Source organism: Rhinatrema bivittatum, chromosome 15 (assembly GCF_901001135.1).
Source record: "Rhinatrema bivittatum chromosome 15, aRhiBiv1.1, whole genome shotgun sequence".
NCBI lineage: Eukaryota > Metazoa > Chordata > Amphibia > Gymnophiona > Rhinatrematidae > Rhinatrema > Rhinatrema bivittatum.
The window spans coordinates 1,032,559-1,060,062 of record NC_042629.1 but is presented as its reverse complement, the minus strand read 5'-3'; the positions used below and the strand labels follow the sequence as shown (position 1 = coordinate 1,060,062).

The following is a 27,504-nucleotide window of genomic DNA, read 5'->3' as shown; positions in this document are numbered from 1 at the left end:
CTTGGGATTAACTACAGGTCCCCGGCCTCATGGCATTCACTCTGGAGGTGGTACCATGGGCGCGGGCTCATATGAGACCGTTATAACGCGCCCTCCTATCTCGGTGGAGCCCACGATCACAGAACTACACCGTCCACCTGCCTCTACCGGCCAGAGTGCGGATTCAGCTACGGTGGTGGTTGCAGCCCGGCCACACAAGCCGGGGGTCAAAAATGTCCTCCCCAACCTGGACCCTGCTCACTACAGATGCCAGCCTGAGCGGATGGGGAGCACACTGCGAAGATCTAACCGCCCAAGGGCGGTGGAACAAAGAAGAGTCGGGGTGGAACATCAACCGACTAGAAGCACAGGCAGTCAGGTTAGCATGCCTGCGATTTGCCCACAGGCTTCGCAACAGAGCGGTCAGATTGATGTCGGACAATGCCACCACGGTGGCATACATCAACCGACAGGGCGGAACCAGAAGCCGACAAGTATCCCTAGAAATAGCCCCCCTGATGGCTTGGGCAGAAGCAAATCTCCAGGACATTTCCGCCGTCCACATCGCTGGGAGGGACAACACCACGGCAGACTTCCTCAGCAGGGAAAGCCTAAATCCGGGGGAATGGCAGCTGTCGCCCACAGCTTTCCGGATGATCATGGATCAGTTGGGGACGCCGGGCATGGACCTATTAGCGGACAGGTCAAACGCTCAGGTACCTAGATATTTGTCGACGGCGAGATCCTCTGTCCCAGGGGATCGACACCCTGGTACAGCAATGGCCTCAGGGGATCCTGATATATGCTTTTCCTCCATGGCCCCTGCCTGGGCGCCATTATACACAAGATTCAGCGGCTCAGAGGCCTTGTTCTTCTAGTGGCCCGGACTGGCCAAGAAGACCCTGGTTCGCAGACATGAGAAGACTGCTGGCAGGGAATCCACTACCCCCTGCCCCCCACACAGGGACCTGCTGTGGCAAGGTCCCATCCTCCACGAGGATCCTCCAGCTCAATTCTCTCTTACGGTCCTGGCCATTGAGAGGCTAGACTGAAGAAAAGGGGATACTCAGGGCCGGTAATAGATACACTCCTCCGAGCACGCAAGTTCTCCACATCACTAACATATATAAGGATCTGGAGAGTATTTGAAGCCTGGTGCGACCCTCACAGCACCAATTCACATGCCGCTAAAATCCCTTTCATTTTGGATTTCCTGCAAGATGGACTTCAGAAGGGTCTGTCCCTCAATTCAATCAAGGTTCAGGTGGCAGCGCTATCCTGCTACGGTCCCCGGAGTGACGGCAACAGCATTGCCACACACCCAGATGTTTCACGTTTCCTGAAAGGAGTCAAACACATTCGCCCTCCACTGAAGTGGCCAGTGCCCCTGTGGAACCTCAACCTAGTTTTGGAATTTCTAGCGGGACCCGCCTTCAGACCTTTTCAAGGCCTGTCCCTCCGTTTGTTAACCTTGAAGATGGTGTTCCTGCTGGCCGTATGCTCAGCACGCCGCATCTCAGAGCTACAAGCGCTGTCCTGCCGTGATCCGTTTCTCAGAATCACTCCAGAGGCTATCCATCTTCGCACGGTTCCTTCCTTCTTACCCAAAGTGGTCTCACACTTCCACCTCAACCAAACCATATCCTTGCCTACCACGGAAGGTTTGAAGAAGTCGGAAGAAGGTCGAATACTGCGCCATCTCGACATCGGCAGGCTGCTGTCCAGATACCTGTAAATGTCAGAAGCAGTACGAAAGACGGACCACCTGTTCGTCCTTCACAGCGGGAAGAAGCAAAGGGAAGCGGCCTCACGGGCAACCATTGCCCGCTGGATCAAAGAAGTTATCAAGGCAGCCTACGTAGAGGCAGGAAAACTGCCACCTCTACGGGTCAAGGCTCACTCTACCAGAGCGCAGGCAGCCTCCTGGGCAGAAACTAGGATGCTGTCGCCTGCAGAGATATGTAAAGCGGCAACGTGGTCTTCCCTCCATACCTTTCTCCTGATTCTATCGTCTGGACGTCCAGGCCAGGAAGGACACAGCATTTGCGAGGGCAATCCTAAACGGACCTCGGGCAGCCTCCCACCCAGTCCGGGAGTAGCTTTTGTACATCCCACTTGTTCTGAGTCCATCTGCTACACGCTAGGAAATGTAGAGATTACTTGCCTGATAATCTCGTTTTCCTTAGTGTATGCAGATGGACTCAGCATTCCGCCCGGCTGCCGGTATACATGGGGATTCACCAACTCAGGGTAAGCCATGTTTTCTTATATAGGGCATCCACCCTGCCGGGTATCGACGCCTTCCGGTTGAGGACACTGGTGGTCTCCAGCTACTTTCAATTGGTCAGGTTAATCATATTCATTTAATCAATCGGTCAGTCACACATATATCCATACAGCTTTTGCAAGGAAGATTACTGAGTTGCTGCACTTCCTGCAGGGGTATATGTACCCCGTGCTGACGTCAGATCCGTCTCCAACTGCTAGCACGAGCACACTATATCCACTTGTTCTGAGTCCTTCTGCATACACTAAGGAAAAGGAGATTATCAGGTAAGTAATCTCTACATTTGTTGCCAGAGGATGTGGTTAGTGCAGTTAGTATAGTTGTGTTGAAAAAAGGATTGGATAAGTTCTTGGAGGAGAAGTCCATTACCTGCTATTAATTAAGTTGACTTAGATAATAACCACTGCTATTACTAGCAACGGTAACATGGAATAGACTTAGTTTTTGGGTACTTGCCAGGTTCTTATGGCCTGGATTGGCCACTGTTGGAAACAGGATGCTGGGCTTGATGGACCCTTGGTCTGACCCAGTATGACATGTTCTTATGTTTCCCTTTTGAATGTTTAGCGCTAGAGCCCTGGATTTACTTCCTGTCCCCCTTCCAGTTATTAATTAAAATTTGATCATATGATCACTACTGCCAAGCTGCCCCACCACCTTTACTTCTCTCGCCAAATCCTGTGCTCCACTGAGAATTAGATCTAAAATTGTCTCTCGTCTGTTCCAGAACCAATTGCTCCACAAAACCGTCATTTATTCCATCCAGGAAATTTAACTCTCTAGCATGTTCTGATGTTACATTTACCCAGTCAATATTGGGGTAACTGAAATCTCCCATTATTACTGCACTACCAATTTTGTTAGCTTCCCTAATTTCTCTTTGCATTTCACTGTCCGTCTCACCATCTTGGCCGGGTGGACGGTAGTATACTTCTATCACTATATTCTTCCACAACACACAAGGGATTTCTACCCATAAAGATTCGATTGTGCATTTAGTCTTACAGGTTCTTTATCCTTTTGGACTCTATGCCATCCCGGACATAAAGTGCCACCCCGCCTCCAGATGCTCCTCTGTCATTGCGATATAATTTGTACCCCGGTATAGCACTGTCCCATTGGTTATCCACCACGTCTCTGATAAGCCAATTAAGTCTGTCTCACTGCTATACATTCTAATTCTCCCATCTTACTTCTTAGACTTCTGGCATTAGCATACAAACATTTCAAAGTGTTTATTTGTTTTTTCATTCTGCTTTTTAATTGATATGGATACATTGGATAAAGGTGATGGAACAGCTCCCCTGTGAGGAAAGGCTAAAGAGGTTAGGGCTGTTCAACTTGGAAAAGAGAAGTCTGAGGGGGGGATATGAAAACTTTAAAATCATGAGAGGTCTAGAATGGTTAAATGTGAATCTGCTTACTGTTTCGGATAATAGAAGGACTAGGGGGTACAAAGTAGCACATTTAAAACTAATTGGAGAACATTCTTTCACTCAAAGCACAATTTCCTGGCATGTAGCAGATGGACTCAGGACCAATGGGTATAGTGTACTCCTGATAGCAGTTGGAGACAGATCAGATTTCAATCTGACGTCTGCCCTAGTACATATACCCCTGCAGGAAGTGCAGCTCTTCAGTATTTTCCGTCTCCGTAGCAGTTCAGTGAGAGGAGAGGATCACCTTGCTGGTGTCTGAAAGGAATCAGTAAGTTTTTGCTTGGGACATTGTCTTTTTTAAAAGTATTGGGGCAAAGTTAACTATTTGGGAATATTATTTAGTGTGTTTGTGCCTTTAATAGTCAGGCAGTGAATAAATAAGTTAGACTGTTTGTATTTTTAAATAGTCAGTCAATAAGGTAGCAGTAGGTAGTGTTTATTTTTAAAAGTCTGCAGAACTGAGTGTTCTCCAGACTTTTAAAGAACTGAGTGTTTGTACTGAAAAAAAATAAACAACCCAAAAAGTAGCCAGAAGCTAGAAATAAGCTAGGAGCAGTGTATACCTAAGTAAAAAAGTTGAATAGTTCAGCTCAGTTACTCACCTTGGAAAGGTGTTGAGGTAGTGTGATTTGGTTTGAATAGGGACCAACATTTGTTAATCAAGAGAGCAGTGAGTCACTCTGGCTGACTAACTGAAGTTAGACTGTTTGTATTTCCCAACCCTCCCACCCCTCACCCACCCACCCCTAGCTCATCCCTTAATGTATAGGCAGGTGCCACTTTCACAAAAAAAAAAAAAATCAACAAAAACTTTATTGAGAATTCGATCAGACCCCAGTAGGCCACTACCAGACACATAGTAAATTCACTAATACATTTAAAGGACGTTAGACACATTCCTACTCCCATAGCAACCTAAAACTTAACTAGGAATGGATCAAAATTGAGATGAAGGCAGCAGTCCAGTAGCAAGAGGGGGGCTTCCCAGTCTTTTGCATCGAGTGTCACATGTATGATTTTTTTACCCACCGGTGAGAAGTTGTACATGTGCATGCGATGCAAAGAGCTCCTGGCTCTCAGAACGAGTCCGATCTCTGGAAGCTAGAGTGGCAGACCTGGAGGAGCTGAGGCAGACAGAGAGAGAGGTATATAGATGAGACCTTCAGGGACATAGTAGTCAAGTCCCAACTTCAGACTGGCAGCCCTGGTGCTGCCTTGGAGGAAGAAGATCTCATGATGGGAGAGCACCAACCAGGTGCAGCAGGAAAGGATCCTGTAGCAAGGACCTGCTCTCCAGGTGATGCATTGTCCTTTCGCACTGAGGATATCTCCCCAAGGCCTACTGCCCAGGAGGGAAGGGTTAGGTCGGCCGTCATAGTTGGTGATTCGATTATTAGGAATGTAGATAGCTGGGTGGCTGGTGGGCGTGTGGATCGCCTGGTAACATGCCTACCTGGTGAAAAGGTGGCGGACCTCACGCGTCACCTAGATAGGATTTTAGACAGTGCTGGGGAGGAGCCGGCTGTCGTTCTACATGTGGGCACTAAGGACATAAGAAAATGTGGGAGGGAGGTTCTGGAAGCCAAATTTAGGCTCTTAGGTAGAAAGCTTAAATCCAGGGTAGCATTCTCTGAAATGCTCCCTGTTCCACGCGCAGGTCACCAGAGGCAGGCAGAGCTCCAGAGTCTCAATGCGTGGATGAGACGATGGTGCAAGGAAGAGGGATTCAGTTTTGTTAGGAACTGGGGAACCTTTTGGGGAAAGGGGAGTCTCTTCCCAAGGGATGGGCTCCACCTTAACCAGGGTGGAACCAGACTGCTGGCACTAAACTTTGAAAAGGAGATAGAGCAGCTTTTAAACTAGAACAAAGGGGAAAGCCGACAGTCGCTCAGCAGCGCATGGTTCGAAGAGAGGTATCTTCAAAGGATACTAATGATGCATTAGAATTAGGGCATCCCGACAGTGAGGTTCCAATAATTAGAAAAATAGTCCAAGTGTCTGTAACTAAAAACTCACCTGAGCTAAAAAATTCTAACGTATACCTATCAATTAAAAAGCAGAATGAAAATACAAACAGAAAACAAACTTTGAAATGTTTGTATGCTAATGCCAGAAGTCTAAGAAGTAAGATGGGAGAATTAGAATGTATAGCAGTGAATGATGACATAGACTTAATTGGCATCTCAGAGACATGGTGGAAAGAGGATATCCAATGGGACAGTGCTATACCGGGGTATAAATTATATCGCAATGACAGAGAGCAGCACTTGGGAGGAGGTGTGGTGCTTTATGTCCGGGATGGCATAGAGTCCAACAGGATGAACATACTGCATGAGACTAAATACAAAATTGAATCTTTATGGGTAGAAATCCCTTGTATGTCGGGGAAGACTATAGTGATAGGGGTATACTACCGTCCACCTGGTCAAGATAGTGAGACGGACAGTGAAATGCTAAGAGAAATTAGGGAAGCTAACAAAATTGGTAGTGCAGTAATAATGGGAGATTTCAGTTACCCCAATATTGACTGGGTAAATGTATCATCGGGACACACTAGAGAGATAACGGTCCTGGATGGAATAAATGATAGCTTTATGGAGCAATTGGTTCAGGAACAGACAAGAGAGGGAGCAATTTTAGATCTAATTCTCAGTGGAGCACAGGACTTGGTGAGAGAGGTAACGGTGGTGGGGCCGCTTGGCAATAGTGATCATAATATGATCAAATTTGATTTAATGACTGGAAGAGGAACAGTGTGCAAATCCAAGGCTCTCTTGCTAAACTTTCAAAAGGGAAACTTTGATAAAATGAGAAAAATTGTTAGAAAAAAACTGAAAGGAGCAGCTACAAAAGTAAAAAAATGTCCAAGAGGTATGGTCATTGTTAAAAAAAAAAAAAACAAAAAAAAAACCCATTCTAGAAGCACAGTCCAGATGTATTCCACACATTAAGAAAGGTGGAAAGAAGGTAAAACGATTACCGGCATGGTTAAAAGGGGAGGTGAAAGAAGCTATTTTAGCCAAAAGATTTTCATTCAAAAATTGGAAGAAGGATCCAACAGAAGAAAATAGGATAAAGCATAAACGTTGGCAAGTTAAATGAGAGATTGATAAAACAGGCTAAGAGAGAATTTGAAAAGAAGTTGGCTGTAGAAGCAATAACTCACAGTAAAAACTTTTAAAAATATATCCGAAGCAGAAAGCCTGTGAGGGAGTCAGTTGGACCGTTAGATGATCAAGGGGTTATAGGGGCACTTAGAGAAGATAAGGTCATCGTGGAAAGATTAAATGATTTCTTTGCTTCGGTGTTTACTGAAGAGGATTATTATTATTATTATTTAACAATTTTATATACCGACCTTCATAGTAGATTACCATATCGGATCGGTTTACAGTTTAACAGAGGGAAAAAACTAGAGTAACAAATTCACGTAAACGAAAGATAACCAAAGCAGGAATAAGTCAAAGTTACAATCAACAGGGGGCGGGAACTTGGAAGCTTGCAACAAGCTGGAAAGAAGAAAAGGCCAGTAAAGTAATTTTACCGTAGAGTACAAGTTACAAACTTAAGAACGGTGCTTTAATCTGAAGTCTAAGAGTCCATTTATTTTTTTTTTTCTTTGAGAAACGGAAGTGACAGGCTGGGTAAGAAAGAAGGCCAGCTAGTGATTGTCTGGTGGTTCAGGGAAGGCTTGGAGAAAGAGCCAGGTTTTAAGTCTTTTCCTGAAAGTTAATAGGCATGGCTCCAGTCTGAGGTTTGATGGGATACTGTTCCAGATGGAAGGGCCTGCTGTTGAAAAGGCTCTGTCTTTGGTCGTAGCGAGGCGTGTAGCTTTAGTGGGTGGAACATTAAGAGTGCCTTTGTAAATGTCTCTAGTTGGTCTGTTAGAGGAGTAAAGTTTGAAAGGTATTTCTAGGTCAAGTTGAAGTTGATGATGGATGGTTTTATGGATTAAGGTGATTGATTTGTATAGAATTCTGTAATTTACTGGTAACCAGTGTACGTTCCTGAGAATTGGTGATATGTGTTCGTAGCGGCTGGTACTGGTCAACAATCTTGCTGCCGCATTTTGAATCATCTGAAGAGGTTTGGTAGTGGATTTGGGGAGTCCTAGTAGAAGGGCGCTGCAGTAGTCTATTTTGGCGAACAGTAGCGCTTGGAGGACTGTCCTGAAGTCGTGGAAGAATAAGAGAGGTTTAAGTCGTTTTAAGACCTGTAATCTGTAAAAGCAATCTTTCGTTGTTGAATTGACCATTTTCCTTAGGTTTAGTCGATTGTCTAGAATCACCCCAAGATCTCTAACCTGCTTACATGTGATGTGGGGGTTGAGAGGTGTTGGTTGGTGGATATTGATATCATTTGAGGAGATGAGGAGAAGCTCTGTCTTAGAAGCGTTGAGGACCAAGTTTAAGCTGTTGAGTAGGTTGGTGATGGATAAAAGGCAGTTATTCCAATGGGAGAGCGCTTTTGAGAGTGATTCTGTTATGGGGATTAGAATCTGTACGTCGTCTGCGTACTGATAATGAGTTAGATTGAGATCTGTTAACAATTGGCTGAGGGGGAGGAGGTATATGTTAAAGAGGGTTGGGGATAACGAAGATCCTTGTGGTACGCCCAGATTAGATTTTGTTAGAGGTGACTCTTTATTATTGATTTTGACTTTGTAAGTCCTATTGCTGAGGAAGGACTTGAACCAGTTGTACGCAGAACCAGAGATGCCAATATCTGCTAGGCGATCCAACAAGATGGAGTGATTGACGGTGTCGAAAGCCGCCGAGATGTCTAATAAGACCAGTAAGAAGGAGTGACCTTTATCTAACCCTATAATAATATGGTCTGTTAGTGAGATGAGGAGGGTTTCAGTATTGCGTGATTTACGGAAACCATATTGCGAAGGGTGTAAGATCTTGTGGTCTTCCAGATAGTCAGAAAGCTGTGTGTTTACCAGTTTCTCCGTTAGTTTAGCGACGAATGGGAGGTTAGAGATGGGTCTGAAATGTTGGGGATGTACCCGTAATGGAGAAGGTTTTCATGGGTAATGATTCAGATGGACTGAATCAAATCACGGTGAACCTAGAAGATGTGGTAAACCTGATTGACAAACTGAAGAGTAGTAAATCACCTGGACCGGATGGTATACAGCCCAGAGTTTTGAAGGAACTAATAAATGAAATTTCAGACCTATTAGTAAAAATTTGTAACCTATCATTAAAATCATCCATTGTACCTGAAGACTGGAGGATAGCAAATGTAGCCCCAATATTCCGGGAAACTACAGACCGGTTAGCTTGACTTCAGTGCCAGGAAAAATAGTGGAAAGTGTTCTAAACATTAAAATCACAGAACATATAGAAAGACATGGTTTAATGGAACAAAGTCAGCATGGCTTTACCCAGGGCAAGTCTTGCCTCACAAATCTGCTTCACTTTTTTGAAGGCGTTAATAAACATGTGGATAAAGGTGAACCGGTAGATGTAGTATACTTGGATTTTCAGAAGGCGTTTGACAAAGTTCCTCATGAGAGGCTTGTTGGAAAAGTAAAAAGTCATGGGATAGGTGGGGATGTCCTTTCGTGGATTGCAAACTGGCTAAAAGACAGGAAACAGAGAGTAGGATTAAATGGACAATTTTCTCACTGGAAGGGAGTGGACAGTGGAGTGCCTCAGGGATCTGTATTGGGACCGTTACTTTTCAATATATTTATAAATGATCTGGAAAGAAATACGAGTGAGAGAATCAAATTTGCAGATGACACAAAATTGTTCAGAGTAATTAAATCACAAGCAGATTGTTATAAATTGCAGGAAGACCTTGTGAGACTGGAAAATTGGGCATCCAAATGGCAGATGAAATTTAATGTGGATAAGTGCAAGTGTTGCATATAGGGAAAAATAACCCATGCTATTATTACACAATGTTGGTGTTGGGCTCCGGAAGTGGATCCTTGGGCCGACCGCCTGGGAGGCGGACGGGAGGCAGACTACTGAGCCGACGACGAGTCTTCACCTGGAAACCCGAGACTCCCCCAGAGGAGCTGTTGGAGACCGGGTCGCTAGGACTTAGGTGGCTTCGCCCTGGAAGCCCGAGGTCCCCCCAGGAGGAGCCCGTAGGGACCCGGACCGCTGGGACTTAGGTGAGCGGCAATCAGAAGGGAAAACCAGGGCCAGACCGGAGTCTGAGCAGGCAGCAGGAGGTGGAGTCGAAGAGACGGACCAGGATCAAGGCAGGCGACTGAAGACGGAATCGGTGAGATGGACCAGGATCAAGGCAGGCAGGAACACTGGAACAGGAGGGCAGGAACAAGGAGGCAGGAACGCTTTAAAAACTGGAACAGGCAGACAGGAACACTGCGGCAACTAGCAAGCTCAAGAGCGACCACGTTGCAAGGCAAAGCAGGAAGGGCTGGAGCCGGTTTAAATCCCCCGCCGACGTCTGACGTCAGCCAAGGGGCGGTTCAGCACATCCGGGTGCTGGACCTTCAAAAGACCGGCCCTCGCGCGCACGTTCCCCTGCAGGGGGAGGAGTCTTCGGCGTCTCCCTCGTGGAGACGCCGCTGCCATGCGGCTTGAGAGGCCCAGGACCCCGCGACTCGTGGCGCAGCGAGAGCCCGGAGGGCAGGTAAGGACCCGGTCGCTAGGCTAGCGACTGGGATCGCAACAGTTGGGTTCCATATTAGGTGCTACTACCCAAGAAAGAGATCTAGGTATCATGGTGGATAAAACATTTGAAATCATCTGTTCAGTGTGCTGCGGCATTCAAAAAAGCAAACAGAATGTTGGGAATTATTAGAAAGGGAATGGTGAATAAAACGGAAAATGTCATAATGCCTCTGTATCGCTCCATGGTGAGACCGCACCCTGAATACTGTGTACAATTTTGGTCGCCACATCTCAAAAAAGATATAATTGCGATGGAGAAGGTACAGAGAGAGGCTACCAAAATAAGGGGAATGGAACAGCTCCCCTATGAGGAAAGACTAAAGAGGTTAGGACTTTTCAGCTTGGAGAAGAGACGACTGAGGGGGGATATGGTAGAGATGTTTAAAATCATGAGGGGTCTAGAACGGGTAGATGTGAATCGGTTATTTACTCTTTTGGATAGTAGAAAGACTAGGGGGCACTCCATGAAGTTAGCATGGGGCACGTTTAAAACTAATCGGAGAAAGTTCTTTTTTACTCAGCGCACAATTAAACTCTGGAATTTGTTGCCAGAGGATGTGGTTAGTGCAGTTAGTATAGCTGTGTTTAAAAAAGGATTGGATAAGTTCTTGGAGGAGAAGTCCATTACCTGCTATTAAGTTCACTTAGAGAATAGCCACTGCCATTAGCAATGGTAACATGAAATAGACTTAGTTTTTGGGTTTGCCAGGTTCTTATGGCCTGGATTGGCCACTGTTGGAAACAGGATGCTGGGCTTGATGGACCCTTGGTCTGACCCAGTATGGCATTTTCTTATGTTCTTATGCACGCCAGCACAGCGTTAAGAGTATTTTAGCAAAGAAAACCTAAACAAGAAATCTTACCTCTACAGCGAGCTCTGCTCTCCTGCATTGACAGGAAGCCCAGTAAGAAGAGGTTTCCTTTTTGGGCTCGTTTTTAGGATTAAAGTCTGTTTCGATCCGGCAAGCCCTAGTCTGTTTCCGTTTCAAAACAGGGTCATGGGCGCCAACAGTCCTTTTGTGTGGAGAATGCAGGTCGGGCAGAGACAACGTCAGGCAGGGCTGGAAGCTGAAATTCAGCCCAATGGAGCCAGTGGCCCCCTCCCTTCCGTAGAAGCTGTAGGAGACAGATTGTCCAGCTTCTAAGAAGAGTGGGAAAAGATTACCTCAGACAGTTGGGTGCTGGAGGTGATACGAGAGGGCTACGCTCTAGATTTTTTGTGCCTGCTTCGGGAGGCCTTTGCGGAGTTCCACGTGTCTATTGCGCCAGATGGGAGGCAGAGTTGGGGACGCTGCAAAGGCTGCTTGCCCTAAAGGCCATTGTTCCCGTCCCTCTGGAAGAGTAGGGTCAGGGAAGGTATTCCATTTACTTTGTGGTGCCGAAAAAGGAGGGCTCCTTTCGGCTCATTCTAGGTTTTCAGAAGGTGAATCTGTTCCTTCGGATTCTTCGTTTTCGCATGAAGACGCTGTGTACCCTGATGGCAGTGGTCCACAAAGGAGAATTTCTTGCCTCCCTAGACCTGACAGAAGCGTACTTGCACATCCCCATTCGACAGGAACATCAGAAGTTTCTTCGCTTCAAAGGGTTGGGTCAACATTTTCAGTTCAGAGCTTTCCTGTTCGGCTTGGCAGTGGTAGCTGCAGCTCTTTGCCAGGAGGGAATTTTGGTCCACCCATATCTGGACGATTGGTTGGTTCGAGCGAAGTCCATGGAGGAATGCGAGAAGTCCATCCGAAGAGTGATGTCCACCTTAGTCTCTCGGTTGGGTTATCTATTTGCACAGGAGTCAGTTGGAGCCGACTCAGTTGCTGGTTTACTTAGGAGCTAACTTCGACACTCAGCGAGGCAGGGTTTTCCTGGCAGTGGACAGAGTGTTGAAGTTGCAATCTGAAGTCAAACATTTTCTTCATCTGGATGTGCTCAAAATGTGTGATTATTTACAGGTCCCGGGGTCCATTGCATCCACGTTGGACTTGGTCCCTTGGGTGTTCGCACACATGAGACCACTGCAACATGTGCTGTTGTTTAGGTGGAGTCCCTGCTCTGAGGAGTTTCATCTTCCCTTGCCTCTGCTTCGGGAGTCCAGGTCCAGTCTCTCGTGGTGGCTGTCTCGTCCTAGTTTAGAGAAGGGGATGGATCTGGAGCCTCTGGACTGGGTGCTGGTCTCCATAGACACAAGCCTCTGTGGCTGGGGAGCAATGTGCTTGGTCCAGTCAGCACAAGGTCTGTAGCGACTGGGGGAGAGGTTGTGGTCCATCAATCACCTTGAGATGGCGGTCCCAATCGGTAGGGGCAGTAAAAAGAGTCATGCAGTGGAGTTGGAGGCCCGAAGATTATTTGCCTGGGCAGAATGTCATCTTGAAGGCCTAGCCACATCATACGTAGCGGGACTAGACAACGTGCCGGCGGACCCTCAGCAGGCAGCAATTGGATCCTGAGGAGTGGGAGTTGTCCCCAGAGGCATGGAGCCACATCTGTGCGAGGGAGGGGCACCCCCCCCAATTTGATCTTATGGCGACTCGGCTCAACTCCCAAGACAGATTCTTCAGTCTCCCAAAGGAACTCTGGGCCTCAAGGCTCTGGTGTGCCCTTGGCCGATGGGAATTCTTCTATACATCTTTCCTCCTTGGCCTCTCATAGGTCGGGTCATCAAGCGCATAGAATCACATCCCGGGACCGTGGTTCTAGTGTTACCCAAGTGGCCATGGAGACTGTGGTTCGCAAATCTGGTGCAACTTCTAGCGCTGAGGTCAACCGACCTTGCCCTCTGCGTCCGAATCAAACCATACGGGGGACAGATTCTACTCCCTACACATGTATCGGAATGTGTTCCCATGGACGCCTTTGCTCAGTCTGCAACAAAGGCCTCTTATATGTGTCTCTTTCGACGCCTCTCATAGCCAAAACTCTCATTATGCTACAACAGGACGGGGCTCACTGTTTCTCAGACCCACATCCTGACCGTGACAAGTATGCTTTCCCATACTTCTCAACCTATCACTCCAGTAACCAATTCGCCTGCTCACAGGTCAGTTTCATATCACACACTCACTGATGTTCTCAGGTTCTGGTAGCGTCACAACAGCCTTCCACACGTAAATCATCATTCGAAATGGCATGATTTACCACATGGCACATATACACCACTCCTTTTCTCTTACGCTTTCTAATATACCTTCGGATTCTGGTCCCCAGACATCCTCTGCATGGGTACACCTCAGTTCCAGTTTGGTGTGCCTCTTGGGAGTGGGGATGCCTAACGGTTCAACCCCTTCTGAGTCGGCTTACCATGGGTTATCCACTTTTTAAGCCGCTTCTATATTCACTGGTTATAGAATGGGGCCTACATTTAGTGCTTACAAGACTCATACGTTCCCTGTTCAAGCCTTTGCATTCCTATAACTTTAACGGTCTGACATGGGAACTTCTTTCCCTCGTAGCTATCACTTCTGCTAACAGGGTCAGTGAGTTGCACACCCTTGTATACTCACTCGACCCTGCGTTCCTCTGTGACCGAGTGGTCCTACGTACTCACCATCTTCTTAAGGTAGACGCAGCTTCTCCCCTTACTCAGAATATACTCTGCCCACTTTTTCCCCCAATGCCTCTCTCTCACTAGGGCGAGAGGTTTTTCCACTCCTTGGCCTGTAAGAGTGCACTTGCATTCTATCTAGACTGCATTACACTCCATAGGAATTACACCTAACTCTTTCCTTCTTTGACAAAAGACAAGCTGCAAGTTCAAGTGGGCAAACAGACTCTCTCCAACTGACTAGCAGACTGTGTCAAATTCTGCTATGATGCACCAGGCCTTCCTCTCTGGGTGAGTGCAGGCACATGGCCATGGCAACATCAGTACCACACTATCGTTTAGTACCAATTGCCGACATCTGCTAGGCTGTGACTTGTAGCTATCTTCACGCATTCGCAGCCGCCTACTTATCAATGAAAGTCTGTCAAGACTCTGCCTTTGGCCAACCTCTCTTGAAAAGCTTTCTTCCACTATAATCCCCAACTCCTTCCACAACCACCTGCTGCAATGTCAGGCTGCCTCATCATTGCCAATAGCACCCCAATTATTGTGCCTCTGCACGAGTTGTCTGCTATTGGCCTGTTGTAATGTGAGTCAGCCTGTAGCTTGATGATCACCCATATGTGAGGACTGCCATCCTTCTTGTCCTGGGAGAAAGCAGAGTTGCTTACCTGTAACAGGTGTTCTCCCAGGACAGCAGGATGTAGTCCTCACGGAACCCACCCACCCACCACCCCGCGGAGTTGGGTCCACTAACATTTATTTATTTTAGTTTTCGCTCGCGGTTTTTGCTACAAACGAGACTGAAGGGAGACCCCTGTAGAGACAGGGATAATGGCATGCTGGGCATGCTCAGTGCACTCAGTGTGCCAGTCAATGTTTTCTAGAAACTTTGACAGAAGGTTTTCTGTGATAGGGCTCCGTCCAGTGATGTCACCCAGGACATCAGCTATTACAGGTAAGCAATTTTGCTTTCTCTTCAATGGTCTAAAGAAAGGGGACAGAGCCTGTAAGGCTACCATATCTCATTGGTTTAGGGAGGCCATTTGTTCAGCTTACATTTGTAAGGGATGACAAATTCCTGTCTGTTTGTGGGCGCATTCCACTAGGGCGCAGGCTGCTTCCTGGGCTGAGTGTCAACTTCTGTCTCAACAGGAGATTTGTAGGACAGCAGTGTGATCCTCAATTCATACCTTAACCAGACATTATTGTCTGGATGTCAGAGTGCAAGATGAGCTGTCCTTTGGGGAGAGTGTCCTGCATGCGGGTCTTTCGGGGGCCTGCCCGGTTTAGGGGTACTTGGGTATATCCCACTGGTCTGGGCTGATCTGGGTATGTTCAGGAAAGGAAAATTGGTTCTTACCTGCTAATTTTCGTTCCTGTAATACCACAGATCAGTCCAGAGGCCGAAAGACTGATTTTTCTGCCAAGTTTTGCTGCTTAGTACAGAATTTCTGTTTAATAAAGAATTTTTCTCTTAGAGGGCAGTTATGGGATTCACTTCCTTGTCTTGTTTGGTTCTTGACGAACAAGGTTTATAGTTCAGGGTATATCCACCCTTTAGTTCCCCATGTGTGTGTGTGAAGGAGTTTCTAAAGTATCTTGGGTTGGGTACAGGTCAATACTGAGGTCCTGCAGGTGATGCTCTCAGTTAAGAAGCAGTGCTTCAAAGTTTTGTTCTCTGACTCCATCTGCTGGAAGGGATGAATAACCTCCTGGTCTGGACTGAACTGTGGTATAACAGTAACAAAAATTAGCAGGTAAGAACCAATTTTCCTTTCATTCATTGAGAAAATAGAAGGGAGCAGTCCCTTCCCAAAAGGAAGTAGGATAAGAGAAGGCCTTTGTAGACATTCTAAAAAGTTAATTATAAAATTTACAACTCATTTGCTGTTTTGATGATTGTTCAGTTGATTAGCTTTGGCAAAGGTATATTGACAAGTTTTCCTGCTGGCAAGGAGCGTAGCTCACTAGTCTGGACTGGTATGGCAGGATTCAAGAAAAGAAAATGATCAGGGTAAGAATTTTAATCTCTCATTCACTTCCTTCCCAGACTGCACCTACACCAGAAGAAATGGGTCATTGTGACAGTGTGTTTTTGTCAGAGGTTGGCGATACACAAGTAGTTGTCTTCAAACATGGTAAGTTTTCTAGAGCATATAGAACAGAATACAAGTCCACACCGTAAAATAACGTTTTTTGGTTTGTTTTTTTTTAAGAACTTCATGATAATTTCATTATATTTCAGAGTGGTTTTCCTCTTCATCTGGGCAAGCCAGTCCACACCAGTGGGTTGTGCACTCCAACCAGTTAGGTGGAGATGGAGAACGACTTGCTGATGTCCCTCTCATAGAGCTCAACCATAGACAGCCACACAGTATTTCTCATTCTCCAGCAGGTGGTGAATATGCATCCTTGTTTGTGGACTTCAGCCTCCCAGGATTGAACAGGCTGTTCTGACATCCTGTGGTGATAGCTTTTGCTCCTTCCTTCAGTTGAGTAAACGAAAATATAGGATTGGCGTGAGGTGAAGGCTGGTGCTCTAGTCCTCCTGACAGAGGGAGAGTTCCTGTAGGGGAGAATACCAGTAGAGTAAGGGAGCCTTGGGCTCAGCCCTGTTAATTGTTTTTCCTCTCCTTCTGTCACATCATGTCCTCTGCCTTGCCTGCTTCCTACCCTGGTTTCTATGTTGTTTGGCTGCAGATTTCAGCATGATGAATTTAAAAAAAAAAAAAAAAGAGAGAGAGAACCAGCGCTGGCAAAGGCAGCAGCAGCGATCGCGCAATGAGGAGGGGCAGGATTGAGAGGCAGTGTCGGGCCGGAGTGATAGTTGTAGAGCCTGTCAGAGTTCCGGGCAGTCCAGGAACCACATGACAGGTGCCATTTTGAGCTGCACACTGATACCGAAGCGCATAGAGTGGAGAGATGGCATTAAGAGAGCAGTGTGGGAAAAAGTTGTGCTTTGCTTTGCCAGTTATATGCGGGTAATTAGTTCCAGGAGATCACTGCATTTACAGAAGTGTGTGGAGGCTCAAGATGTCTCTGCAGGGGAATTTGTCCCTGCGAGGACAACAGGAGATCTCAGTTCACAGGAGGGAAGAGTGGCCACAGCTCCTCTTGAGTGGGGCTTGTAAGGAGTCTTCCCCGCCACCTCTCTAGCCAATTCCAAGGAGAGGGAGCTTGAATGGGGCTTTTTCTTTTCAGGCAGTGGAATTTTTTAAAAGCCTATAGGCTTTTTGTAAGGGGCAAAAAGAGTTTATTTATTTAAGGCTTTTATATACTGACTTTCTTGATACAGATCAAATCAACTCGGTTTACATCGAACTAAGCAGAACTATAACCAACAATTCAACAAGAGTCATTTAGAAAAGTTACATTATAACAGGGTTGCCTTAACAGGGAGGAGGAAAAAAAAGAGGGGGGAGAACGAAAGATAAATAATTTTATACAATAAGTTACTATATACAATGGAGTATGATAAAATGTGAGCAAGCTTAGCATTTTGAGTATTTACATAAAAGATATGATGGTTCTAAATCAGATTGTAGAACTAGTATCTGGGAAGGCTCGGCAGAATAGCCATCTTTAGTTTCTTTTTGAAAGTTAGTAGACAGGTTTCCTGCCTGAGGTCCGGAGGCATGGCGTTCCAGATGGAAGGTCCTGTGATAGAGAATGTCCTGTCTCTGATGTTTGAGTGGTGAACTATTTTGATAGGGGGAACGTGTAAGGATCCCTTGTAGGCATCTCTTAAGGGTCTGGTCTTCGAGTGCAATTTAAGAGGGTGTGAAAGATCTAATGGAGTTTGATGGTGAATGTTTTTATGGATAATTGTTAGTGATTTATGAAGGATCCTGAAATTTACTGGGAGCCAGTGAAGATCTTTAAGTATGGGGGAGATATGCGCTCTGCGATTAGTATTTGTTAAAATTCTCGCTGCTGCATTTTGGAGCAACTGGAGAGATTTTATAGTAGAAGTCGGTAGACCTTGCAGGATGGAATTGCAGTAGTCTATCTTGGAGAAAAGAATGGCTTGAAGGACAGATCTGAAATCATAATGGAATAGAAGCGGTTTGAGTTTTTTGAGTACTTGTAGCTTGTAGAAGCACTCCCTTGTTTGTCTTATAAACTGCTTTAAGTTTACATGACTATCTAGTGTAACTCCAAGATCTCGGGCATGGGATATTTGTATGTTAGAATGTAGTTGGTTATGAAAGTGACTGCCTTCAGGGGTGATTAGCAGTAGTTCAGTCTTGGAAGTATTGAGCACCAAGTTAATGCTTGAGAGGTGGTGGTTGATCGTTTGTAGATGAGAGTTCCATAATTTGAGTGTAGAGTCCAGTGATTTTGATATGGGGATTAAAATTTGTACATCGTCGGCATATATATAGAACTTAAGATTTAGATTTGAGAGGACATGGCAGAGAGGGAGTATATAGATGTTAAACAGGGTGGGTGATAAGGAGGAGCCCTGAGGAACTCCGAATGGGGCATTAGTATGAGAGGATTCCTTGTTATTGATTTTAACCTTATATCCTCTATTGGTAAGGAAGGAGTCGAACCATTTGAGAGCTGATCCTGCAATCCCTATATCTGATAGCCGGTTTAATAGGGTATTGTGATTTACAGTATCGAAAGCTGCGGAGATGTCAAGGAGGGCCAGAAGGAATGATTGACCTTTGTCGAAACCGATGTAAATTTGATCAAGGAGGGAGATGAGGAGGGTTTCAGTATTGTGTTCTTTACGGAAACCGTATTGAGTTCCAGGTGGAATCTCAGGAATACCTGCATCAGCGGTCTCCTTCCTCTTGATTGCAAAAGCAGTTAAAGGAGTCTTTGTCCCGCTGCTGCCCCCCGCCCAGACGGGTAAAGCAGAGAAGGGGACAGTGTGCTGGGGAAGAAGGTGAGGGGGCAGATCCTTTGGGAGACTCCTGGGAAGAGTTGGGATCCTCAATGGGGGATCCTGATGTGGCATTTTTGGAGGGAGGAGGTTATTCCCCCAGATGCAGAGCTGCATAGGACAATGCTTCAGCTCTTTCACAGGGATGAGATGTTGGGTTTGATTTTACAGACCTTCAAGGCCCTGGGGTATGAGGACTCCTTGCCTGCTGTGGCTCAGGATCCGAAAAAGAATCCTGTGATGGTTAGTTTGTGAAAGGAATCCTGGATTTTTTCCTCTACACGAGGGTTTTTACAGATGTTTGAGTAATCAGAGGTCCTGCTCATTTGCCAGGTCTCATTCCTTTCAAGCAAAGAATCCAGATAAAGATAGTGCCTCTGGCGAGGGGCTCCAGAGCTCCTCGCTTCTCCCAGTGAAGTTTTAGGGGTCCATGGATTTGGTTATTTTATGTTTATATTATGTATGTGATCGAATTAAACCATTTTGATCAATTTTTAATTGACAAGGCAGTATATAAACAATTTTAAATAAATAAATAGGTGGTCACGTCTCAGTTTTTTCGGAGGTGGACCCATATCACTCTTGGAAGGGGTGCACGGCGGGTACGCCTTGGAACTTATCCGTCCTCTGACGATTTTATGGTTTCCCCTTACCATTCTGCAGAAAAGCGGGCAGTGGTTCAGGCCACATTGCAGAGGCTACTTGCTCTAAAGGTAGTGGTTCCCTTCCAAAGGATCATGGCGTTAGAGGGGATAGTTCCTTCTCTAGACTTTTTGGAAGCATACCTACGCATTCCAATTCGCAAATAGCATCAACGTTATTTGTGCTTTGCGGTTTTAGCCACTATTACCGGTTTCAGGTGTTGCTTTTCGGCTTGGCCATGGTGCCCAGGACCTTCTCGAAGATGATGGTGGTGGTGGTGGCAGTCTGCAAGGAGGGAATTCTAGTCCATCCAAATTTAGACTGGCTATTCCCTGTACGTACCAGGATCAGTCCAGACAGTGGGTTATCTCCCCCTTCCAGCAGATGGGAGTTAGTTAGAACTTTGAAGGATGCTTCCTTTTAAGGTAGTGCACCCTCTACCAATCCTCCGTATTCTCTTGACTCCAGCAGATGACAGTGGTGGCTTTCGTTCCCCACTGAGATGACTAGAAAGCTATTTTAGGAATTTTCTCTATTTTCCTCAGCTTTCCTTTCTTTTGGATGGATCAAGTCTAATTAAAAAAAAAAATCTTTGAATTTTGAATTTTCTGAGGGAATTAATTTGAGAGCTTTCCTGTAGCGTCCGCTCCTGTTTTAGTGGGAGCATTCTATTGCTTGCAGGCAGTACTATATGCAGCTCTCCCCACCCCTCCCATCTCTGTTGTCGGGATAAGTTTGTTTTTATTTCCTTTTGACAGGTTATTTCCTCTCTCCGGGGTGCAAGTCTGTGGTGCCGACCTCTCCCCCTGTGGCTGCTATCCGACCCGCTGCCCCTGAGACGCCGTTTTCCTCGGGGCAGCTGGCACAGAGGCGCGTTATTCCTCTGTGGGTCGCTGAGGGATAGAGAGAGCAGGACTGAAGCAGAGGCTATTACCCGCTTCTTACAGCCACGAACCTGATGAGCGTGAGGAAGAACAGGCTGAAGCGGAGGTTTTTCCCGTTTCCCGCGGCTTTAAACCAGGTGGTTCCCTCGCGGCTCTGGGGTTCCCCATGCCTCATTCGTCCAGGTGCTGCGCTTGTGGAGAGCCCGAGTCGAGGCTCTCCCGCGAGGTGATTTGCACAGCTTGCCTCCCTGGTGGGGAGGGACCCTCTCAACCGCCGGGTCGCTCTGGTTCTTGTCTTCTGGCGCGCCTCGACGCTCTGGGGCCGATCCCGCTGACTGCGGGAATGGCAGCCATTTTGTCTCCAGACTTGGCTGCTCTGGCGCTAACAGGAGAAGAGCAGGATGTTCCTTTTTCATCTCAGCCGCCGGTTTTGACACCCGTTCCACCTCTGGAGCACCTTTCCTCCATCAGGGGATCTTCCCACTCTTCCTCCATCGGGGCCACCTCCGTTTTCCACGGATTTTGTTCTCCTTCACAATGCTTACCTGGCCAGAATGTGCCAGCACCAGGAATTTTTGGCGGGACCTCCTCCTCCTAAGGTACCCAGAATGGCTAATTCCATTGAGGTCTTGGGAAATGCCCAGACCATGGAGAGTGCCCAAGGGTCAGCGGTCCTGGGACCAGGGGTACCTACGACCACCTCAAGCGCTACGAGGATCTGTTTGGTACATCTCTCTGCGGGGGGGGGAGGGTGTCTGTTCTTCAGGAGGACCCGGATCCGGATGAACCTTCAACTACGGCTCAGTTGGAAGGGGATGATCCTAGAGTCCTGTGGATCTTCCAGAGGGATGAGCTGGACACCCTCATTCCACATATCCTACAGGAATTGGACATTGAAGCCCCTCAGGACCCGCCTGAGCCTAATCCTGGCTGGTCTATGTCCGCCGTGTAGGTCCTTTCCTTCCCATCCCACGTTCCTTCAACTGTTATCCAGGGAATGGGATTCTCTGGAGACCTCCCTCAAGGTCGGCAGAGCCATGGATAAGCTATATCCTCTCCCGGATGATTTCCTGGAGTTTCCCAAAGTAGGTTCTACAGTCTCAGCAGTGACTAAAAGAACTTGCGAGATCTTCAAGATCGAAAGCTGGAAGTTTATCTTAAGAGAGTTTTTGAGGTGTCCGCCCTGGGGGTCCGGGCGGCCGTTTGTAGTTCCTTCGCTCAGCGTGCAGGTCTCCGCTGGCTTCAACAGCTGCTCAGCTCCCAGGAGTTGCCTCCTGAGGAAGCACTTCAGGCAGACCACCTGGAGGCCATCATAGCATATGGAGCAGACGCTCTATATGACATTCTGAGAGTATTGGCCAGATCTATGGTTTCTGCAGTCTCTGCTAGACACCTCCTCTGGCTTCGCAACTGGTAGGCGGATTCTTCTTCCAAGTCGCAGCTGGGATCCCTACCCTTCAAGGGCAAGCTACTATTTGGGGAGGATCTGGACCAGATTATCAAGTCCCTCGGAGAGAATAAGGTACACAAACTGCCAGAGGATCGCCCTCGTTCTTCTAGGTCTTTTAATTCCACTAGAAGCCGATTCAGGAATAAACATCGTTTCTGCCGGGCAAGGACTGCAGCTCCTAGTCAGCCGTCCTCTTGTTCTCAATCCTGGACTCAGTCTTTTCGTGCCCGAAGACCGCCCTGCTCTGGTCTGGCCCAGGGGACGTCCTCCCAAGTCTTCACAATGAAGCTATGCTGGCCCACTCCCCGATCCCCAGGATAGGGGGACGTCACTCCCTTTTCTACGAGGAGTGGGTCAACATCACTTCAGATCAGCAGGTCCTGGATGTTCTAAGAGACAGCTATGCATTAGAATTTGCTCAGTCACTAAGAGACAGGTTCCTCTTCTCTCCATGTGGCCCAGTCCAGAAACAACTCATCATCCGGCAGACACTCGACAGGCTTCTGGCTCTCAGAGCGATTCGTCCGGTCCCATCCCCCTGGAAGTAGGCCGGGGACATTATTCGGTATACTTCGTAGTCCCCAAGAAGGGAAGGTTTCTTCTGCCCGATCTTGGATCTCAAGATGGTCAACAGGGCCCTCAAGATTCCCCACTTTCGGATGGAAACCTTGCTCTCTGTGATAGCGGCAGTACATTCCGGGGAATTTTTGGCCTCCCTGAATCTGATGAAAGCTTATCTACACATTCCCATCCTCCAACCGCACCAGTGTTTTCTGCGATTCAAGATTCTGGGACAGCATTTCCAGTTCCGGGCTCTACCCTTTGGTCTTGCGACCGCTCTTCGAACCTTCACGAAGGTGATGATAGTAGTAGCTGCCGCTCTCCGGAGAGAGCTGCCACTCTCCGGAGAGAGTCTTGGTGCACCCATACCTGGATGACTGGCTCATTCGGGCAAAGTCCTCAGCCCAGTGCCACCGGGCGGTCGACAAGGTGTTCACGCTTCTTCACTCCCTCGGTTGGGTGATCAACTTCACCAAGAGCAGCCTTTCTCCATCTCAGTCTCTGGACTTCCTGGGGCGCATTTCGACAAAGCGCTGGGCAAGGTGTCTCTGCCCCCGGAAAGGGCTCATACACTCATAGCTCAGATACAGCGATTCATCGGTCTCTCGCTTCCAACGGCGTGGGATTACCTCCAGGTCCTGGGATCCATGGCTTCCACCATGGATCCCAGGACCATGGTGGAAGCCATGGATCTGGTCCACTGGGCGTTTGCACATATGCGTCCCTTACAGCGCGCCTTGCTCTCCCGCTGGAAGCCGGTGTCTCGAGACTTCCAAGCCATCTTTCCTCTCCCGCAGGGAGCCAAGGACAGTCTCTCGTGGTGGTTCAACCTGTCTCATCTTCTCCAGGGTGTTCCTTTGGACATCCCGAAGTGGGTAATCGTCATGACGGACGCCAGTCTCTCTGACTGGGGGAGCGATGTGTCAGATGAGTTCGGCACAAGGGAAGTGGACGCCATCCCAAGCAACTTGGCCGATCAATCGCTTGGAGACCAGAGCAGTGCATCTGGCATTGAAACGCTTCCTACCTCTCGTCCATTGCGCAGTTCGAATACTCTCAGACAGTGTGACCATTGTGGCCTACATCAATCACCAAGGGGGCACTAGGAGCTGGCATGTCTCTCGGGAGACAGACAGGTTGATGGCGTGGGCAGAGACTCATCTCTTCCGCCTAGCGGCTTCCCACATCGCAGGCGTAGGCACCGTTCAAGCCGAGTTTCTCAGTCGTCAACATCTAGATCCTGGAGAGTGGGAACTCTGAGGAGGCAGTGAATCTCCTGTTCCACAGATGGGGGACCCCCTATCTGGATCTAATGGCAACCTCCTGGTATGCCAAGGCAGCTCGGTTCTATAGTCGCAGAAGAGTATGGCGCAGAGGGAGTGGATGCCTTAGTCCTCCCCTTGCCCCGTCACGTTCTCCTCTGTGTTTCCCCCTGACCTCTGGTGGGCACAGTGCTCCGGAGAATCCCACCAGGGTCCGGTAATGCTGGTGGCGCAGGAATGGCCCCGTCGTCCATGGTTTGCAGACTTGATCAACCTCGCAGTGGACGGACCTCTTCGTCTAGGTCACCTTCCACGCTTGCTGCATCAGGGTCCGGTATCTTTTGCCCAGGCTGATCACTTCTGTCTTGCGGCCTGGCTTTTCAGAGGCGCCGGCTGAGACGGCGTGGATACCCAGAGGCCGTTATCTCGACCCTCCTCAAGGCTAGAAAGACGTCTACCTCCATCTCCTATATCAGGGTATGGAAAGTTTTTTGAGAACTGGTGTGCCTCCATACCTGTGTCGCCACGGACCGCCTCGGTGGCTCAGATCCTATCTTTTTTTCAACAGGGACTGGACAAGGGTCTGGCCTACAACTCGCTGAGAGTGTAAGTCTTTGCCCTAGGCTCTCTACTTCATCAACGAGAGGGAACGTCCCTCTCCTCTCACCCGGATATCATCCGATTCCTCAGGGGGGGTGAAGCAAGTGAAACCCCCGGTCCACGCTCTTTATCCTTCGTGGACTCTCAATCTCGTTCTCCGAATCTTGGTTGGTCCACCCTTTGAACCCATGCGTTCCGCAACCCTCAAGGATATCACTCTCAAGACTGTTTTCCTGGTAGCTATCTGTTCTGCCCGCAGAATCTCGGAGCTTCAAGCACTCTCGTGCAGAGAGCCCTAACTTTGTTTTATGGATTCAGGAGTTTCCTTGCGTACTGTGCCTGCTTTTCTGCCCAAGGCGGTTTCCGAGATCCACTTGAATCAGATGGTAGAGCTTCCTTCCTTCTCAGCGGATGCATCGGCGCATCTACACAAGCTAGATGTCAAGCGTATTCTCATTTGCTATCTGGAAGTCACTAATGATTTTCGCTTGTCAGACCATCTTTTTGTTCTCTGGCATGGTCCGAGGAAGGGGGCCAAGGCGTCGAACTACCATTGCTTGCTGGCTGAAGGAGACTATCTCAGTGGCCTACATTGGAGCGGGTCGACAACCTCCGGCGGGTGTCAAGGCCCATTCTCTTCAAGCTCAGGCTGCTTCCTGGGCGGAGATGCAATCGGTCTCGTTCCAGGAGATTTGTCGAGCGGCAACTTGGAAATCGTTACATACCTTTGCTCGTCATTATCGTCTACACATACAGTCGCCTACTTTTGGCTCCTTTGGCTCTAGGGTCATTCAAGCAGGGCTTTCCAGGCCCCACCCTACGACTAAACGACTAAATTCATAGAAGACATCTCCTAAAGACGAGCCCCGCACTCCTGCGGTAATACCAGTCGGTCCCTCCCCCAGTTGAGATTCCCGAGGTGATTTCCGTGGTCCCTCGGAGGTAAGTACCTCGGTTCGGTGGCCGAATCGCGGCAGGGACCTAGCCCCCGAGTGAGAAGGGCTCGGGTGTGGCTTGGCCCCCGAGTGAGACGAGTTCGGGCGCGGCCTAGAGGCAGCGGGTGCACCTCCTCGAGCGAGGCAGTGAAGGTACTCACCCTCTCCCCCCGCAGCCGGAGTCTGCCCGGGTTGCAGCCGGGAAGCACCGAAGACAAGGTAAGGCGTATATCTTTACTGTTGGTCTCCGAGGAACCGAGGAGTGGCAGAGTTTGCCTCTGGGGCGGCCCGTCACCTTCTACCTGGAGCGTCACGCCTATTGCTATGCGCACGGCGATAGGCGCCCGTTGCTACGCGCACGGCGATAGGCGCCCCTTGCTAGGCGCCTGTTCATAGGCGCACCTTGTTAGGCGCCCGTTCATAGGCGCACCTTGTTAGGCGCCCGTTCATAGGCGCGCAGACTCTAGCTGAGCTCACAGGCGAGATGGAGCGTAAGAGAGCCCAGGCTTCAGCAGAGCCGGCACCTCCAGAATCGGGAATAAGCCTCTGCTCTGCATGCAACCTCAGAGCCACACAGAACGAGGATGCAGACTCCCTATGTGCCCAATGTGAAGAGGCCCTGGGATTCCCGGGCCAGGGCCGGTCATAGCCCAGCGTTCTTGCCGGTTCCTCAGGGAACACTCCGGAGCCAGCAGGCAGCAGGGAACAGCCAGTGAACCAGAGAGGCCTGGTGCCCCTGCGGCCAGATCCGGCTTCGATCTCCTGGGTGGAATTATTCATGGGGATTCATGCCTTTGTCACGATGCAGTCGGCTCCCCGACCGAGTCCGTACGTTCTGGATGACCCGGCCCCTGGACCCTCGCGACCTGGGTCCACTTATGGGGATTCAGATTGCCCGGAGGAAGACGATGAGCCCCCCGAGGAGGGAGAGCTTCACTCGGGGATTGAACCATATCGGACCATGAGGCACTTCTTTCTCAGAGGATCTTCCACTGATCTCTCAATGCCTGTCGGAACTGGCTCTTCTGGGCCATGACGCCCCAGGGGAACCTAGAGTGAACCCCCTGTTGGAGAGCCTGCGCCAAACTTCTCACCATTTTCCCCTCCTACAAGCAGCACAGCAGCTAATCGATCTGGAATGGGCTGCGCCGGAGGCCTCATTCAAAGGGGGTCGGGCCTTGGCTGGCATGTACCCCTTAGCCCCGGCGACTAAGGAAATGTTGGCGTGCCCTCAGACGCCATAGTTAGCGCAATTGTGAAGCGCACCACCATTCCGGTGGAAAGGGGGACGGCCCTCAAGGATACACATGACCGGCGCCTGGACGCCATCCTGAAGCAAGCCTTTGAGGTGGCAGCCATGTCCCTACGAATTGCGACCTGCCCACCGTGGTGATACGTTCCTGTTTATCACAGGCTAGGAACAACACCCCGGGAGAAGAGATGGAATCAGCTCTCTCGTTCCTCACTGACGCAGCCTCCGACCTAGTCCGTACGAAGCCAAGGGAGTGTCGTCCTCAGTGGCAGTCAGGAGGCAGTTCTGGCTACGTAACTGGTCGGCCGACTCCTCTTCCAAGACTCGTCTCACAAGAATGCCCTTTGAGGGATCCCTCCTGTTCGGCAGCGACCTCGAGAAACTGGCCAATAAATGGGGCGCCTCTCCGCTACCCCGTCTACCAGAAGACAGGCCAAGGAGGAGGCAGCGCCTGCTTCCTAGACCATCCAGAGGTAGAACCTCTCAGCGCTTCAACCCTTACAGGACTCGATACCAAGCACCTCGTTCGCAGGCCAGGAACCAGTCCTTTCGGACTAAGCACAACAAGAGGGGAACTGGCTTGGGGTCTGGTCCCGGCCGTGCCCCGCAATGACAATCAGCCGACCCATCCGGGGGTAGCAGCCATAGGGGGCAGGCTGACCCTCTTATACCGCAGGTGGGTCGAGATTACCTCGGACCAGTGGGTCCTCGCCATCATCCGAGAGGGGTACTACCTGGACTTTCTTCGGCTCCCGCCGGACAAGTTTGTGGAATCTCCTTGTTCACCCCTCAAGAGGATAGCACTAGAGGTTACCTTACAGAGGCTCCTATCCTTCAAAGCCATAATCCCAGTGCCTGCGGGGGAGATGAATTCTGGGCATTATTCCATTTATTTCATACTGCCCAAGAAGTAGGGCACTTTCAGGCCCGTCCTGGACCTCAAGTCAGTCAACCGCCACCTACGGGTGCCCAGCTTTCGCATGGAAACTCTGCGATCTGTCAAGAATTCAGTACAGCCAGGGGAATTTCTCACATCCCTAGATCTGTCAGAAGCCTACCTGCATATCCCAATCCATCGGGATCACCAGCGCTACTTATGCTTCAAAGTCCTGAACCAACACTTCC

At 48.7% G+C, this 27,504-nt stretch overlaps 1 protein-coding gene across 2 annotated transcripts in view; it reads left to right on the top strand.

Moving 5' to 3' along the window:
* CCT8 (chaperonin containing TCP1 subunit 8) overlaps positions 1–27,504 on the top strand; it is a 423,988-nt gene that overhangs the window by 264,183 nt on the left and 132,301 nt on the right. For both annotated transcript variants that reach the window (XM_029578294.1, XM_029578293.1), the window contains exon 10: positions 15,950–16,037. In XM_029578294.1, coding sequence (XP_029434154.1) covers positions 15,950–16,037 — 88 coding nt within the window. The remainder of the gene's footprint in view (positions 1–15,949; positions 16,038–27,504) is intronic.